At 46.8% G+C, this 19,503-nt stretch overlaps 1 protein-coding gene across 1 annotated transcript; it reads right to left on the minus strand.

The window, feature by feature from the left end:
- Positions 1 to 12,102: 12,102 nt before the first annotated feature.
- Positions 12,103 to 15,238, minus strand: LOC138641489 (uncharacterized). Its single transcript, XM_069728984.1, has 4 exons — positions 15,205 to 15,238; positions 13,050 to 13,275; positions 12,810 to 12,969; positions 12,103 to 12,730 (listed from the first exon to the last, which is right to left on the minus strand). Exons 1-4 carry the CDS (start codon positions 15,205 to 15,207, stop codon positions 12,229 to 12,231), a joined length of 891 nt encoding a protein of 296 aa, XP_069585085.1. The 5' UTR covers positions 15,208 to 15,238; the 3' UTR covers positions 12,103 to 12,228.
- Positions 15,239 to 19,503: the final 4,265 nt, after the last annotated feature.

Genomic DNA, 19,503 nt, shown 5'->3' on the forward strand with positions numbered 1-19,503 from the left:
AAGATGTAGAAAAGCCGGTGGCCTAGATGGAATCCTACCAGAAATGCTGAAGTACAGCCCACCAGAAATACAGGCTGCAATGGTTAAACTCTTCAATATTGTACTGAGTGCCGGCTACTTCCCTCGTACCTGGAACCAAGGCCTCATCACACCCATCCACAAGAGTGGGGACAGGTATGACCCAGCTAACTACAGAGGCATATGCGTCAGCAGCAACCTGGGAAAACTGTTCAACAGTATCCTGAACAAGAGGATCCTCACCTTCCTCACCGAGCACAACGTCCTCAACAAGAGCCAAGCAGGGTTCATGCCGAACCACCGCACCACTGACCACATCTATACTCTGCACAGCCTCATTCAGAGACACGTCTACAATACAAAGAATGGGAAGATATACGCCTGCTTTGTGGACTTTAAAAAGGCCTTTGATTCAGTGTGGCACCCGGGCTTATTCCTGAAACTGCTGGAGAGTGGAATAGGAGGAAAGACCTACGATGTCATCAAAAGCTCCTACACCGAGAACAGCTGCAGCGTGAGTGTGAGCGGCAAAAGAACGGCTTTTTTCCAGCAGAGCCGCGGAGTAAGACAAGGCTGCAGCCTAAGCCCAACGCTCTTCAACATCTACATCAACGAGCTGGCTACCGCCCTGGAATCCTCCTCAGCACCAGGTCTCACCCTCCACGACGCCCAGGTGAAATTCCTGCTGTATGCAGATGACCTGCTGCTGCTGTCACCAACCGAGAAAGGCCTCCAGGACAACCTGAAAATCCTAGAGAAATTCAGCTCCACCTGGGCCCTACCGGTCAACCTAAAGAAAACCAACACCATGGTGTTCCAGAGGAGAAAGAGAAGATCAGACCAACACCCATCATTTATCCTCAACAACTGCGACCTCACAGGAACGGACAAATATACCTACCTGGGCCTAGAGATTCACCGGTCAGGGAACTTCAAACAAGCCATAGAGACCCTGAAAGACAAGGCCTGCAAAACCTTCTATGCCATCCGAAGGACACTCTACCATCTGAAGCCACCAGTGAGGGTCTGGCTAAAAATCTTCGACTCCATCATCGCCCCAATCCTCCTGTATGGCAGCGAAGTCTGGGGTCCTCACACCTACCCAGACTGGTCAAAGTGGGACTCCAGTCCAACAGAAATATTCCACCTGGAATTCTGCAAGCACCTTCTCCAGGTCCATCGGAGCACCTCCAACAGTGCTTGTCGGGCCGAGCTGGGTAGATTCCCTCTACACCTAACAGTTCTAAAGAGGGCGCTGTCATTCCGGGCTCACCTGCATAGGAGCAATCCAAGCTCCCACCACCATAAAGCCCTGATACATGAAGGTGAAACAGAAAAACCAGAACCCCCGGAACAGCCCAGCCAAACCCAACCGGAGCAGAACACCAATCACAACAACCTGACAAAAGCCGGAATTAGGAAGATGGCAGATGAAGGCCAGGAGAGGTATGTCAGTAACTGGAAGAATGATATCATCAGCTCACAGAAACTGACCATGTACCGGAGCCTACAGAGAGACTACAGACTGGCCCCATATCTGGAGAAACTCCCGGACCCCAGAGACCGCCAGATCCTGAGCCGATATAGACTCAGTGCCCACAGTCTGGCCATCGAATGTGGCCGACACAGGCAGAGCTACAAGCCCAGGGAGGAAAGACTGTGCCAACACTGTGATCAGGAGGCCATAGAGGACGAAACCCACTTCCTGCTACACTGCTCCAAATACTCAGCAGTGAGGGACACTCACTTCAGGAGACTCTCACATCTCTTCCCAGACTTCATCACCATGAAAGAGGAAGAGAAAACCTATATCTTGCTGGGAGAAGAAGAGAGAGCGGTGGAGATAGCAGCGCGGTATGTGAGCGAATGTCATAGACTACGAGAAAGAGAACTATGATGCCATGGACTATAGCCCCCAACCTGGACCTGCCCCATCCACCTCCCCTATGCCATGGACTATAGCCCCCACCCTGGATCTGCCCCATCCATCTCCCCTATGCCATGGACTATAGCCCCCACCCTGGATCTGCCCCATCCACCTCCCCCCACAGCTCCTACCCAACATCCCCTCAGTCCCTATCCCTATTGCCTCTATACACTTGCTTTGGCAAAACTGATGTGTATTTGGTCCTGCCAATAAAGCTTCTTTGAATCTTGAATCTTGAATCATACAATAGTATGGGGACGTCCCCCCAGGTATATAGGCAGACATACAATAGTATGGGGACGTCCCCCACGTATATAGGCAGACATACAATAGTATGGAGACGTCCCCCCAGGTATATAGGCGGACATACAATAGTATGGGGACGTCCCCCCAGGTATATAGGCGGACATACAATAGTATGGGGACGTCCCCCAGGTATATAGGCAGACATACAATAGTATGGGGACGTCCCCCCAGGTATATAGGCAGACATACAATAGTATGGGGACGTCCCCGCAGGTATATAGGCAGACATACAATAGTATGGAGACGTCCCCCCAGGTATATAGGCAGACATACAATAGTATGGAGACGTCCCCCAGGTATATAGGCAGACATACAATAGTATGGAGACGTCCCCCAGGTATATAGGCGGACATACAATAGTATGGGGACGTCCCCCCAGGTATATAGGCAGACATACAATAGTATGGGGACGTCCCCCCAGGTATGTAGGCAGACATACAATAGTATGGAAACGTCCCCCCAGGTATATAGGCAGACATACAATAGTATGGAGACGTCCCCCAGGTATATAGGCAGACATACAATAGTATGGGGACGTCCCCCCAGGTATATAGGCAGACATACAATAGTATGGGGACGTCCCCCCAGGTATATAGGCAGACATACAATAGTATGGAGACGTCCCCCCAGGTATATAGGCAGACATACAATAGTATGGGGACGTCCCCCCAGGTATATAGGCAGACATACAATAGTATGGGGACGTCCCCCCAGGTATATAGGCAGACATACAATAGTGTGGAGACGTCCCCCAGGTATATAGGCGGACATACAATAGTATGGGGACGTCCCCCAGGTATATAGGCGGACATACAATAGTATGGGGACGTCCCCCCAGGTATATAGGCAGACATACAATAGTATGGGGACGTCCCCCCAGGTATGTAGGCAGACATACAATAGTATGGAGACGTCCCCCCAGGTATATAGGCAGACATACAATAGTATGGAGACGTCCCCCAGGTATATAGGCAGACATACAATAGTATGGGGACGTCCCCCCAGGTATATAGGCAGACATACAATAGTATGGGGACGTCCCCCCAGGTATATAGGCAGACATACAATAGTATGGAGACGTCCCCCCAGGTATATAGGCAGACATACAATAGTATGGGGACGTCCCCCCAGGTATATAGGCAGACATACAATAGTGTGGGGACATCCCCCCAGGTGTATAGGCAGACATACAATAGTGTGGGGACGTCCCCCAGGTATATAGGCAGACATACAATAGTATGGAGACGTCCCCCCAGGTATATAGGCAGACATACAATAGTATGGGGACGTCCCCCCAGGTATATAGGCGGACATACAATAGTATGGGGACGTCCCCCCAGGTATATAGGCAGACATACAATAGTGTGGGGACATCCCCCCAGGTGTATAGGCGGACATACAATAGTATGGAGACGTCCCCCCAGGTATATAGGCAGACATACAATAGTGTGGGGACATCCCCCCAGGTGTATAGGCAGACATACAATAGTATGGGGACGTCCCCCCAGGTGTATAGGCAGACATACAATAGTATGGAGACATCCCCCCAGGTATATAGGCAGACATACAATAGTGTGGGGACGTCCCCCCAGGTATATAGGCAGACATACAATAGTGTGGGGACGTCCCCCCAGGTATATAGGCAGACATACAATAGTGTGGGGACGTCCCCCCAGGTATATAGGCAGACATACAATAGTATGTCTCTTCCCAGACTTCATCACCATGAAAGAGGAAGAGAAAACATACTGTATATCCTGCTGGGAGAAGAAGAGAGCGCAGTGGAGATAGCAGCGCGGTATGTGAGCGAATGTCATAGACTGCGAGAAAGAGAACTATGATGCCATGGACTATAGCCCCCAACCTGGACCTGCCCCATCCACCTCCCCTATGCCATGGACTATAGCCCCCATCCACCTCCCCTATGCCATGGACTATAGCCCCCACAATGGATCTGCCCCATTCACCTTCCCTACAGCTCCTACCCAACATCCCCACAGTCCCTATCCCTATTGCCTTTATACACTTGCTTTGGCAAAACTGATGTGTATTTGGTCCTGCCAATAAAGCTTCTTTGAATCTTGAATCTTGTATTGGGGGCTCTGCATAGAGTGTCATCCACAATTAATGGATGCCTTTCACTGAAAAGTCAAGGTCACCATCAGGTAACGCATATGGAAATGTACACTAATGACAATGATTGTATTGCCTGTCAGTGTGCCTGATCTTGAATCCGCAGTATGGGGTAAACTTATACTAATAGTGATATCAATCATTAAAGGCTGGCAGTCAGTAGAAGTTCAGATAATGGTGCATGTTAGAATATTATATGGAACTGCTAGATGTATAGTCAGATTTCCTGACCGCAGCGCCGATAATCTCCGGTCTTATCCAGTCCGGTGTTCGCTACGGGGATCTTCGGCACTGATGCTCCGCCGCTATGCAATGTATGCGGCTGAATTAATGAGAGCTGCCGTTCGATTAACATGCACTCCAAGGGAGAAACAGCGCACTGTAAAATCAAGCACACTGACTCCCTAGGAAGACTGCCCGCGTCTCATAGATTAGAGACCATACGGGGATTAGTGGCACGCTAAGGCTATGTGCACACGTTGCAGATTGGGGTGCAGAATTTTCTGCACAAAATCTGCATCTCCTGGCAGAAAACGCAGGTGCAGATTTGTTGCGTTTTTTATGCGGATTTTGTGCGTTTTTGTTGCGGATTTCATGCGTTTTTTACCCCTGCGGATTTCTATAATGGAAGGGTGCAGAAACGCTGCAGATCCACACAAAAGAAGTGACATGCTCCTTCTTTTGATCCGCAGCGTTTGCCATGCGGAATTTTACGCACCATTAGCACAGCATTTTTTTCCTATTGATTTACATTGTACTGTAAATCACTTTGCGGATCTGCAGCGTTTCTGCACTGAAAAAAACCACGCTGCTGATCCGCAGTAAATCCGCATTGTGTGCACATAGACTTCATAGACTTACTCCTAAAGGTACCGTCACACTGAACGATATCGCTAGCGATCCGTGACGTTGCAGCATCCTGGCTAGCGATATCGTTCAGTTTGACACGCAGCAGCGATCAGGATCCTGCTGTGATGTCGTTGGTCGCTGCAGAAAGTCCAGCACTTTGTTTCGTCGCTGGACTCCCTGCAGACATCGCTAAATCGGCGTGTGTGACGCCGATTCAGCGATGTCTTCACTGGTAACCAGGGTAAACATCAGGTTACTAAGCGCAGGGCCGCGCTTAGTAACCCGATGTTTACCCTGGTTACCAGCGTAAAAGTTAAAAAAAACAAACACTACATACTTACCTTCCGCTGTCTGTCCCCGGTGCTGTGCTTCTCTGTACTGGCTGTGTGCGTCGGTCAGCCGGAAAGCACAGCGGTGACGTCACTGCTCTGCTTTCCGGCCGCTGTGCTCACAGTCAGTGCAGGAAAGCACAGCGCCGGGGACAGACAGCGGTAGGTAAGTATGTAGTGTTTGTTTTTTTTAACTTTTACACTGGTAACCAGGGTAAATATCGGGTTACTAAGCGCGGCCCTGCGCTTAGTAACCCGATGTTTACCCTGGTTACCGGCATCGTTGGTCGCTGGAGAGCTGTCTGTGTGACAGCTCTCCAGCGACCAAACAGCGACTCTGCAGCGATTGACATCGTTGTCGGTATCGCTGCAGCGTCGCTGAGTGTGACGGTACTTTAAGAATCACTGCCTGCGTCTCATCCAATTAGAGACCATGCAGGAATAGGAGTAGCATGGTGCACTTGAGTAACAGTATGCCAGTTAATAGGGCTCATAGTCACTTGCGAGAAACTCGGATGAGTCTTGCACGGCAATACCCGGGACGGCACCCGGCACTCAGAAGCGGAGCGTGCGGCTGCATGTATTCCTATGCGGCCGCACGCTGCGATCTGAGTGCCGGCAGCAGCCCCGGGTATTAACATGCGAGACTTATCCGAGTTTCTCGCAAGTGAGTATGAGCCCTTAGGCCGGGGTCACACTAGAGAGTTTTACGGACGTATGAGAGGCGCAAAAACAACGCATTGCACACGGACCAGTGTTTATGGGACAGCTCCAATCTGCCGTATATTTCGCAGCCGTATTTAACGGGCTGAGAAAATTGCAGCATGCTGCGTTTTTCAGCGTATTGCGCAAAAAATCCACCAATGAAAGTCTATGGGGGCGAGAAAAATACGGATTACACATGGCCCATCAGTGTGACTTGCGAGAAATACACAGTGGTGTTCTCTAGAAAAGCCAGTAATTCAGTGCGGTGTACAGTAAAATCACACTGACAGGTTAGAATAGAATAGAATAGATAGAATAAATGTCTACACATAGTATAGGTATATATATATATATATATATATATATATATATATATATACATATATATATGTGCATATGTCATTGAGACACATATATATATATATATATATTTATATTTAATACGGCTTTTGCTATCTCCTTCCCAAACCCGACAGCATATGAGACATAGTTTATGTACAGTAAACCACTTCATATCCCTTATTTTTTTTACTTATTCCTCACTAATAATGTTAGTAGTGTCCGTGTGTAAAATTTGGGGGCTCTAGCTGTTAAAATAAAGGGTTAAATCACGGAAAAAACTGGAGTGGGCTCCCGGGCAATTTTCTCTGCCAGAGTGGGAAAGCCAGTGACTTAGGGCAGATATTAGTAGCCTAGAGAGGGACCATGGTTATTGCCCCCCCCCCCCATGGCTAAAAACATCTGCCCCCAGCCACCCCAGAAAAGGCACATCTGTAAGATACCGGAAACCAATGCAAGTCAATGGGACACAAATATCGGAATGAAAATAAGCCCTTTCTTTCCTTTGCACATCCAGTTTCGGAGGGAGGAAGAGTGTGGGCGGTGTGTGGGCGGAGACTGTGTGTCTGTGTGTGCAGGCGGGGTCTGTACGGGACCGTGGGGGGTCTGTGCGGGCCTGCCGGGGGTCTGTACGGACCTCTCAGGGGTCTGTGCGGGCTGCTGGGGGTCTGTACGGGCCTGCCGGGGGTCATACATACTACATACATACATAACACATTCATACTACATACATACTACATGCATACTACATACATACAGTACAGATCAAAAATTTGGACACACCTTCTCATTTAAAGATTTTTCTGTATTTTCATGACTGAAGGCATCAAAAATATGAATTAACACATGTGGAATTATATACTTAACAAAAAAGTGTGAAACAACTGAAATTATGTCTTATATTCTAGGTTCTTCAAAGTAGCCACCTTTTGCTTTGATGACTGCTTTGCACACTCTTGGCATTCTCTTGATGAGCTTCAAGAGGTAGTCACCGGGAATGGTTTTCACTTCACAGGTGTGCCCTGTCAGGGTTAATAAGTGGGATTTCTTGCCTTATAAATGGGGTTGGGACCATCAGTTGTGTTGTGCAGAAGTCTGGTGGATACACAGCTGATAGTCCTACTGAATAGACTGTTAGAATTTGTATTATGGCAAGAAAAAAGCAGCTAAGTAAAGAAAAACGAGTGGCCATCATTACTTTAAGAAATGAAGGTCAGTCAGTCCGAAAAATTGGGAAAACTTTGAAAGTGGACGCAAGTGCAGTGGCAAAAACCATCAAGCACTACAAAGAAACTGGCTCACATGAGGACCGGCCCAGGAAAGGAAGACCAAGAGTCACCTCTGCTTCTGAGGATAAGTTTATCCGAGTCACCAGCCTCAGAAATCGCAGGTTAACAGCAGCTCAGATTAGAGAACAGGTCAATGCCACACAGAGTTCTAGCAGCAGACACATCTCTACAACAACTGTTAAGAGGAGACTTTGTGCAGCAGTCCTTCATGGTAAAATAGCTGCTAGGAAACCACTGCTAAGAACAGGCAACAAGTAGTTTGGGCTAAAGAACACAAGGAATCAACATTAGACCAGTGGAAATCTGTGCTTTGGTCTGATGAATCCAAATATGAGATCTTTGGTTCCAACCACCGTGTCTTTGTGTGATGCACAAAAGGTGAACGGATGGACTCAACATGCCTGGTTCCCACCGTGAAGCATGGATGAGGAGGTGTGATGGTGTGGGGGTGCTTTGTGGGTGACACTGTTGGGGATTTATTCAAAATTGAAGGCATACTGAACCAGCATGTCTACCACAGCATCTTGCAGCGGCATGCTATTCCATCCGGTTTGCGTTTAGTTGGACCATCATTTATTTTTCAACAGGACAATGACCCCAAACACACCTCCAGGCTGTGTAAGGGCTATTTGACCAAGAAGGATAGTGATGGGGTGCTACGCCAGATGACCTGGCCTCCACAGTAACCAGACCTGAACCCAATTGATATGGTTTGGAGTGAGCTGGACCGCAGAGTGAAGCCAAAAGGGCCAACAAGTGCTAAGCATCTCTGGGAACTCCTTCAAGATTGTTGGAAGACCATTCCCGGTGACTACCTCTTGAAGCTCATCAAGAGAATGCCAAGAGTGTGCAAAGCAGTCATGAAAGCAAAAGGTGGCTACTTTGAAGAACCTAGAGTATAAGACATATTTTCAGTTGTTTCACACTTTTTTGTTAAGTATATAATTCCACATGTGTTAATTCATAGTTTTGATGCCTTCAGTGTGAATGTACAATCTTCATAGTCATGAAAATACAGAAACATCTTTAAATGAGAAGGTGTGTCCAAACCTTTGGTCTGTACTATACATACATACTACATACATACAACATACATACTACATGCATACATACTACATACATACAACATACTATATACAGTGGGGCAAAAAAGTATTTAGTCAGTCAGCAATAGTGCAAGTTCCACCACTTAAAAAGATGAGAGGCGTCTGTAATTTACATCATAGGTAGACCTCAACTATGGGAGACAAACTGAGAAAAAAAAATCCAGAAAATCACAGTCTGTTTTTTTATCATTTTTTTTGCATATTATGGTGGAAAATAAGTATTTGGTCAGAAACAAACAATCAAGATTTCTGGCTCTCACAGACCTGTAACTTCTTCTTTAAGAGTCTCCTCTTTCCTCCACTCATTACCTGTAGTAATGGCACCTGTTTAAACTTGTTATCAGTATAAAAAGACACCTGTGCACACCCTCAAACAGTCTGACTCCAAACTCCACTATGGTGAAGACCAAAGAGCTGTCAAAGGACACCAGAAACAAAACTGTAGCCCTGCACCAGGCTGGGAAGACTGAATCTGCAATAGCCAACCAGCTTGGAGTGAAGAAATCAACAGTGGGAGCAATAATTAGAAAATGGAAGACATACAAGACCACTGATAATCTCCCTCGATCTGGGGCTCCACGCAAAATCCCACCCCGTGGGGTCAGAATGATCACAAGAACGGTGAGCAAAAATCCCAGAACCACGCGGGGGGACCTAGTGAATGAACTGCAGAGAGCTGGGACCAATGTAACAAGGCCTACCATAAGTAACACACTACGCCACCATGGACTCAGATCCTGCAGTGCCAGACGTGTCCCACTGCTTAAGCCAGTACATGTCCGGGCCCGTCTGAAGTTTGCTAGAGAGCATTTGGATGATCCAGAGGAGTTTTGGGAGAATGTCCTATGGTCTGATGAAACCAAACTGGAACTGTTTGGTAGAAACACAACTTGTCGTGTTTGGAGGAAAAAGAATACTGAGTTGCATCCATCAAACACCATACCTACTGTAAAGCATGGTGGTGGAAACATCATGCTTTGGGGCTGTTTCTCTGCAAAGGGGCCAGGACGACTGATCCGGGTACATGAAAGAATGAATGGGGCCATGTATCGTGAGATTTTGAGTGCAAACCTCCTTCCATCAGCAAGGGCATTGAAGATGAAACGTGGCTGGGTCTTTCAACATGACAATGATCCAAAGCACACCGCCAGGGCAACGAAGGAGTGGCTTCGTAAGAAGCATTTCAAGGTCCTGGAGTGGCCTAGCCAGTCTCCAGATCTCAACCCTATAGAAAACCTTTGGTAGGAGTTGAAAGTCCGTGTTGCCAAGCGAAAAGCCAAAACATCACTGCTCTAGAGGAGATCTGCATGGAGGAATGGGCCAACATACCAACAACAGTGTGTGGCAACCTTGTGAAGACTTACAGAAAACGTTTGACCTCTGTCATTGCCAACAAAGGATATATTACAAAGTATTGAGATGAAATTTTGTTTCTGACCAAATACTTATTTTCCACCATAATAAGCAAATAAAATGTTAAAAAAACAGACAATGTGATTTTCTGGATTTTTTTTTCTCAGTTTGTCTCCCATAGTTGAGGTCTACCTATGATGTAAATTACAGACGCCTCTCATCTTTTTAAGTGGTGGAACTTGCACTATTGCTGACTGACTAAATACTTTTTTGCCCCACTGTACATACTACATACATACAACATACTACATACATACTACATACAATACATTCACACATTACATACAATACATACAGACATACAGGACATATAACATAGAGTACATACTCACCATCACTTGTCACTTTGTTCCCCGAAGCCAGTGTCATCTGTAAAAAATATGAAAATAACAAACAAACAATATACTCCCTGATCTGCAGAAATCCACAAGTGTCCCACGACGATCTCCCGTGGAGAACGGCAGCATCAGCTGATGTGACCGCTCTCTAGGGGCTCCAGAAATACAATGACGGGAGGAAGGTATCCTTCCACACTGTATTCCTCCGCTGCTGTAAAAAATAGTCCCTAGTCTCACTTTTGGCATTGCTGTGTGAGAAATTTCCCAAGCAGCAAATGCCATAAAGTGAGACTCTGAACTATAGTAACCTCTCAGTGATGCACTGCAGGAGCCATTGTCTCCTGTCAGTGTGTCACTGAGGGTCCTATAGAGCAGTGACATCACCCGATGTCACTGTTCTATAGGGGAGATTGTCGTGGGACACTCGTTATTAATTGGACTACGGCGGACAGGTAGTATACGGTTTATAATTTTACGTTTTTTGCAGGTGCTGAAGTATGGTAAGTATGGTTAAATGACGAATATTAAAATACTTTTTTCTGGCTGTGTCATTATTTTTTTTAACTCTTTCACTACACTAGGATTAATAATGGATAGGCGTCTTATTGACGCCTCTCCATTATTAACCCAGCTTAATGTCACCTTACAATAGCAAGGTGACATTAACCCCTTATTACCTCATATCCCACTGCTACACGGGAGTGGGAACAGAGGAGCTAAGTGTCGGAATTGGCGCATCTTACAGATGCATATGAATGGAGGAACGATTCCAGAGTCTTGAAAGAGTCCAACATGGGGAAATGTTTGTACAGCAACAACTTCAACATACCCTCAGCATGAACTCTTCCGGGGACCGAAGGCCTAAGTTTGCCCTATGTTTTAGTTGGGGATGAGGCGTTCCAACTCAGACTCAATCTCCTAATGCCGTACTCAAGCCGTAGTCTAAACTCCACAAGAAGCATTTTTAATTATCGCAAGTTGTTATGTGGAATGTGCCTTTGGTATTTTGACCTTAAAATGGCGTATCTTACTAACTTGCATGCAACTGCAACTTGAAAATGTGGACCGTGTAGTGAAGGCATGCATCTGTCTGCACAATTTTGTTTCCAGACATGAACCCCTTTTTTTTTCTTTTTTTTTTAGTTTATATAACCTTAATCAATTGTGAAAAGTTCAATCCATGCAAGAATATGAAATGTTATAATAACAGTTAAACTTTACTAAAAATATTTTGAAGACATTGTTAGTCCAACCTGATTGTTGGTAGACATTTTTGCATATGAGATCCCATAGGGATGAACAAAAACATACACGATTAACTTGGGTACAAAAATTTTTTACACAAAACATTTTATTGCCAAAATTTGGTGATTGTTTAAACAGTAGTTACAGACTGTGATATTCCGCGGGCGTATTGTCTGCCCAACTGTAAGCTGGACTGCTACATTGCCTTTGCATTTCCATACTCGGTTCACCCTAGCCTCTGTATTGTCGTTTGTATGATGGCATGTCCATGGTTCTTGGTCTCGAGGAAGTGGGTTTCTGAGGGCCCAAAAATTCCTCAACTAGGTCATTAAATCTTTGCCTAAACATTATATTTCTGTGCGGCGGGATCTTTTGGACTACAGGCACATATGACAAAAGCAGGAGATTCCACTCATTGGTTGCATATACAGATTCACGGGATTGCAATTCCATTATTTCCCACCTTACATCTCTGTGTTCACTGCGACACAGATCCTCTAAACGTTGGAGTCCATCTACAACTATGGCATCGACTTCATCTTTGGCAGATGATCGCTTGCGTCCACGGTGTGCTTGCAAACGTGCACTGACAACCGGAGCCACAGTACTTCTCTCCATTGATCGTGGCTCAATCAGGCCAGACACATCTTCAGCGCCCATCTGCTGGCTTGTTTCCTGTTGAGATGGCTCCGGTTCCTCTGCCTCTCGAGGCGCAGCGGTACTGCATATCGTTCTATAACAGAAAAAAATATTTATTTAAGAGATTTTAATTAAATACTTGTTCTTCTCTCACACCGAAGCTTTTTACTTACGAGCGCTGGGACAACGTTTTCTGTAGAAACAACAATTGCTCATAATGAACATAAGGGGTGACACGTTTGCCACCAGATCCACTGGGGGTGTTTTGGCTGCTGCCGAAGTCCCATACAAATCGATCTCTAATGGATCTCCACCGGGTATGGACAGCATTGGCTTCAAAGAAAAAAAACAAAAAAAATTATTTGACAGCTTGCAATCTTTACATTTTGCAAGTTAAGTTCAGCAATATTTACCAATTTTTATCTTAGAGGATGCCGACTTATTCAAATATCGTGGGTGCAACTGGCATATTATTTTCTCCCACAACTTCCAGTTTTTAATAATATCGTGGTGGGAGCTGTCACTTTGATCCCATATGGATGGATTCGCTTCCACTAGTGTTATAAGTGTCTCGTTCTCTATGTCCAAGGGCTCTTCGCCAACCGCAATGTTCCTTCTTTTTTTGGCGGGCTGCTTGGACTATGTAAACACAAAATGTTATATTAAAATGTATACGTTCATTTTTGGTTGCATAACTTTATCTCATCGCCAAAACTACATTTTATTATTAAGGACAGTTTATCCTAATTTTTTTCCTTTTTAAAACACTTTTAACTTTTTATAAATTATATTGCAATGTTTAATCGTTATTTTTGTTAGTTGTTCTTGTAGTGTTTGGTTTATGTTATGATATGTATGTAGTTTTTTAAACAGGGTTTTAAATGTTGTTATATATATGTTTCTTGTGTTATGTTTGTTTTGTATGTTTGATTTTTTTAATTTAAAAAAAAGGAAACTAATTAGTATCTTTTTGGGTCAAAAACGAACATTTTGCGTGATATTTACCAATTCTAGGTGAGGTGAAGACAGACGGCGAGGCTGATTTTTTTTTTTTTTCGTTTTTCTACGGTGTAGTAAAAAAACACACACATCCGACGGGCACTACACACTCAAATGATGCATACAGAAAAATATAATACATAGAATTATACTTGCATTGCCTCTGATCGCTTGCAAGACACACACACTGCGTTGCTGGCGTTTTCAGAATATGTGTTGGCAGAGTATATGCTCCAAAATGGCTGCAATCATATTTCCTGTCACAGGACCACATGGACCACCCTCATTAACGCAATCCAACGTATTTGTCATTTGGACATTTTGCTTGATTTGCGTCTGGCTGCGTTAGCAATAGACTTCAATGGCAGAATTAGCGCTTCCGTTACTCTTGCGTTAGCTTGACCAGACCTGAAAACGCTGCAGGCCGCGTTCGAAGGTACGTCATAAAAAAATGAATGTTGCAAACGCATGCCAATTTTGACATGCGCTACGATGCATCATACAAATGCAAGTCTGTGGGTGCGTTACAATGTCCGTTACATTGCGTTTTGCCTACTCAAAAACGTGTCCGTTAGACGGACTGCCCTAGCGCAATGTGAACCCAGCCTAATATATAAAGCTGAATGTGTGTGTGTATGTATGTGTGTATGTCCGGGATTGGCATCTGCACCGTCGCAGCTACAGCCACAAAATTTTGCACAGTCACACGCCTGGACCTTGAGAGCGTCATAGGCTATGTTGTGAGGCGAAATTTTAACCCCACCCATTCCAATTCACCAAACAATTTTACCCCTATCTACATAATGGGGAAAAAGTGAAAGGAAAAGTGATGGAGGCAAATTGACAGCTGCCAGATGTGAACAAGAGGGACTTAAAGAATGAAAGCGATGGCGCCAAAGAGTATATACCGTACAGTTGCTAAGGTGGGGCCCTGACATGGGATACTCACCACACACGGGGATATGAACACACACACAAAATGCGCCACACACTACCACGTGCTTGAACACATATTACCCTCAGCACACATTTCACCACACATACACCAACCTCGCCACATAAAAGTCGAAATACAAAAGTCGCCGCTTAAAACTCGTCACGCGCAAAATTCAACATATGCAAAACTCGCCACATGCAAAACTCGCCACACGTGCAAAACTCACCTCATGGAAAACTCACCAAACACAAAACTTGCACATGTGGAAAAATTGCCACATGCACAAAAGTTGCAACACATGCAAAAGTTGCCTCACACAAAGCTTGCATATACTCAAAACGCACCACACATAAAACTCGCCACGCACAAAACTTGCCATGCGCAAAATTTTCTGCACACAACTTGCTACACTAACCTGTCACATGCAACTCGACACACAAAAAGTTGCTACACGCATGTCGCCACACAAAACTCATCTCACAAAAGTCGCTACATGCATGTCGCTACACGCAACTCAACACACACAACTTGACACATGAAACTCGCCCTAAAACACACACAAGTCTGGTATTATTCTTCAAAAATAAAAATCTGATTAATAAGCAGACAAACTACAAGAGCAACAAATGTACCATATAGGAAATCCGGCAGCTGTCAGTCTCATGATCTGTCTATTATGTGTATGTGTGAGCTAATATATACTGCCAGGGGGAGGGCTTCCTGTTGGCTGGGGATTTATCAGGCTGCCAATAGCAACCAATCACAGCTCAGCTTCTATTTTGCTACAGTTAATTAATCTGAGCTCTGATTGGTTAATATAGGCAACAAAGGACATTCTCAGTATAACAAAGCTTGTGTGAGGTAAAAGCATGTCAGTTAGGGTGTGTTGGTGGAAAGGCTGATGTCAGTCACATTACCTCTATGTGAGAGGATATAGAAACTGCCAGTTACAGACTATTTTTACCACAATAATGCCTCATAAGAAAAGGAATTCCATGGAACAAATGTCAGCTGATGCGAAAAGAAAAGCTGCATTACGGGCCAATGAAAAATATGAAGACCGAGAAACAAGGTTGACACACATGAGAACAGCAGCTGCTTCCTCAAAAGCCAATTAACTTTCTGAGCAGAGGGAAGGGAGGCTTGCAGACAAGAGAACAAGAGCTGCTTCCTCAAGGGCCAATGAACTTTCTGAGGAGAGGGAAGCGAGGCTTGCAGACATGGAAACAAGCGCTGTTTCCTCAAGAGCCAATGAACTTTCTGAGGAGAGGGAAGCGAGGTTTGCAGACATGAAAACAAGAGCTGCTTCCTCAAGAGCCAATGAACTTTCTGAGAGGGAAGTGAGGCTCACAGACCTGAAAATAAGAGCTGCTTCCTCAAGGGCAAATGAACTTTCTAAGGAGAGGGAAGCGAGGCTTGCAGACGTGAAAACAAGCGCTGCTTCCTCAAGAGCCAATGAACTTTCTGAGGAGAGGGAAGTGAGGCTTGCAGACATGAAAACAAGAGTTGCTTCCTCAAGGGCCAATGAACTTTCTGAGGAGAGGAAAGCGAGGCTTACAGACAAGAGAACAAGAACTGCTTCCTCAAGAGTCAATGAACTTTCTAAGGAGAGGGAAGCGAGGCTTGTAGACATGAAAACAAGCGCTGCTTCCTCAAGAGCCAATGAACTTTTTGAGGAGAGGGAAGTGAGGCTTGCAGACATGAAAACAAGAGCTGCTTCCTCAAGGGCCCATGAACTTTCTGAGGAGAGGGAAGCGAGGCTTGCAGATAAGAGAAGAAGAGCTGCTTCCTCAAGGGCCAATGAGTCATTTCAGCAGAGAGAAGGCCGACTTGCCACTAAGAGAATTGCTATTTCTTCCACCAGGGCACAGGAAATGGTTGGACATTTGAAACATGCTGCCTTTTGTTACCAGTCAGACATAAACTCATGATAATCCTAAAGTTCAGATAGAAAAAATGGATGTGGTCTGCCTGTACTGCAGTGCCCTGAAATGGAAAGATGAACCACCAGGTTTATGCTGTGCAAATGGCAAGATAAAACTTCCACCTCTCCTGTCACTACCAGATCCCCTAAAGTCTCTGATGACAGGTACCAGTACAATATCAAAGCATTTCTTGGACATCAGGAAGTACAACTCCTGCTTCCAAATGACATCATTTGGTGCAACAAAAGAAATGTTTTCAACAGGATTTATGCCGACATTTAAAGTTCAAGGACTGGTTTACCACTCAATTGGCTCACTGCTTCCATTAGAAGAAGAACCTCAATTTCTTCAACTCTTCTTCATGGGAAATGCAAAAGCAGAGGCTCAGCGGAGATGCTCTTTAATTCCTAACACTCGCCTTGATATTGTCACTATTTTGCAGCAGTTCGTTCACTCCAACAATCCATATGTTCAACTTTTCAAGACTGCACTTGAATGCATGCCAAGTGATGATTACAAGGTTGTCATTCGAGCTGACAAAACACCACAAGGTGAACATCAGCGACGTTTCAATGCTCCCATATTTGATGAGGTAGCCATCTAGAAAGGCCGTACTGGGGGCCCACGGCACGTAAAGGGAGGCCGCCATGACGGGGTTACGTGGGACCTGGGGAGCTGGAGCAGTTAGAAGGGATACGGTGGTAAGGGGTTAACTGGGAACTTGAGGGGTGGCTTTAGGGGCATTTTTTGAAAATAAGGGGTGGAACTAGGGGACTGTGGGGAGGGGGCACATAAAAAGGGGCACGCTCCTCACGCAGGCATCCATTTTAGGTGCCTGCGTGACAAGTGAGGAATCTCTGTCACACTTACCAGAATGGACGTTGAAGCGATCCTCCAGCGTCTCCGGACGGCAGCCAGCTCCCAGGGGACAGATTGGCTGAATGCATCCGTTAACAGCCTTCTCCAGGGGACATCGGCAGCACCATCGCAGGCACCGCAGGACGGGCGCCGGCCGCGGAGGACTAGGCCTCCGGCGCGCCTAAGCCCGGACATCATCCCCAGGGCCCGGCGCCGAAATAGGAGCCCCTCTGCGGACCCTCCGGTAAGCAGCGCTGTTCCCTCCACCTCACAGCGCGGCGCCGGGAGGAATCCTCCAGTGCGGCGGGGCCTACAACGGGGGGTGGATCCTTCCTCCCCTCCTTCAGTGTCCGGGCGACGTGGGGCGGCAGGAGCAGGAGCCGGTACGGTGGCCGCCAGCATGCCCGCTGGCGCCGCTCAGCGTGGGAGGCAGCGACAGCCGAGGAGACGGGGGTCAGGTGCGGTGGCCCCTCAGCGCCGAGGATTATGCGGGCGGCAGTCGGCTGGCCCTGGCATCAGCGTGCGGCCTTCTGCAGTGCACAGCTCTGGAGTCTTCAACGCAGCAGCGCCCTCTGCTGGTGGTGGCCTGGATATTGCAAGTTCTGCGCCCTCTGCTGGTGTTGGCCGGGATTTTCCTGCAGCTGCGCCCTCTGCTGGTGATGGCCGGGATTTTCCTGGATCTGCGCCCTCTGCTGGTGATGGCCGGAACTTTCCTGGATCTGCGTCCTCTGCTGGTGGTGGCGGAAATTTTCCGGATTCCGGCAGGCGACATTCCGTCGCTTCGGTACGCAGTGCCGGGGACGTATCCGTGGCAAGGAGCCGCACATCTTCCATCGGGCGGCAGGATGCTGGCTCGGCCTTTTCCCTTTCCGCAGCACCAGGGCAGTCGACGGCATCACCGAGTCGCCAGGACACGGATACGGCCGCCAGGAGTTCGGCGGGCAACATCGCGGATCAAGCCGGTCGGGATGCAGGACACCTTCGGCTGGGAGCTGGATCTTCGGCTGCTGGGCTCACAGCACCCAGGCAGCTAGGTGAGAACATTTTCCCTATCTTTAATTTGCCAGGCATAGTTTCCCCTGAAGCTAGGAATAGTGACATTACTTCGGGAGTTGCTAGCGGGGGTATGGGTTTAATCCTTAGAGGTTTAGGGGAGCTAGGGGGCTTGTGGGGGTCCGGTCTTAGCAGGGGGTCTTTGCCGTCAGCTGCTTGGTTGGGAAATACGGGGTCGTTTGAGGGGTCTAGACAGTTGTCTGAAGTTACGGGTACATCCAGCAGTGCGGGTCCTGCGGCAGACACGGGGAGCTCATCAAGGGAGAAGGACGGAACAGCACCAGGGTCTGGGTCAGGAATTGATGCACCAGGTGAGGGAGCTTTGCAGGATAAGGAAAAGGAGGATGTACCGCAACTAGATGATGCGGCTAGGGGGGAGGTCTATGTCTGCTTCGAGGGCCCGTTAGGGGCACATTTAAAACAAGAGGTTAGGGAAAAAATCTGGAAAGGGGAGTACATAGAAATATTTTCTCTTTTACCCCTAGAGAGATTTAATTTGGATAGACCTAGAAGGGAGGACTCTAAAAAAGAAGATGAGGAGAAACGGAGATATAGGCTGATTCCCAGATCATTTTCAAATTGGCTGCAAGCTTTCGCTATTATGGCTAGCGTAATCGGGGAGAAGGCCCCGGAAAATTGCTCGGCATTATTTTGTTACTTAGATGCCATAGGGGAGGCTTACAGGACCTATGGGGGACAGGGTTGGTTACGCTATGACGAACAGTTTCGTCAGCGTAAGGCTTTTAGGCCAAGTATCAGGTGGGATCACAAGGACATAGCGTTGTGGATGAGAGTTATGGTCCCGTCCCGTTTAGGTCAGACTAGCCAGCCTTTTCACGGGGGCGCCGGGAGTTCAGGGCAGTCAGGACACTCGGCGGCTTTGCAGAAGGGACTGTGTTTCGCCTTCAATGATGGCATATGCAGATTCGGGAGCAAGTGTAAATATAGGCACGAGTGTTCAACCTGCGGGGGGGTGCATAGCGCTTCAAAATGTTTCAGGGGTAACAGGCAAAAAGTTGGAGATTCAGCTGACAAAAGGGGTGACTCCGGTGCAGTGGGTCGTGATGGAGGCCTTTCTAAGTAGATACCCTGATA

This window comes from Ranitomeya imitator, chromosome 6 (assembly GCF_032444005.1).
Source record: "Ranitomeya imitator isolate aRanImi1 chromosome 6, aRanImi1.pri, whole genome shotgun sequence".
NCBI classification, from domain to species: Eukaryota; Metazoa; Chordata; class Amphibia; order Anura; family Dendrobatidae; genus Ranitomeya; species Ranitomeya imitator.

What these genes read in the sequence shown, in the direction of transcription:
- LOC138641489 (XM_069728984.1), bottom strand. An exon ending in ATCCTCTAAGATAAAAATTG is followed by an intron (nt 12,970 to 13,049) that starts GTAAATATTGCT and finishes TTTTCTTTGAAG; the next exon opens with CCAATGCTGTCCATACCCGG. An exon ending in AAAACGTTGTCCCAGCGCTC is followed by an intron (nt 12,731 to 12,809) that starts GTAAGTAAAAAG and finishes TTTCTGTTATAG; the next exon opens with AACGATATGCAGTACCGCTG.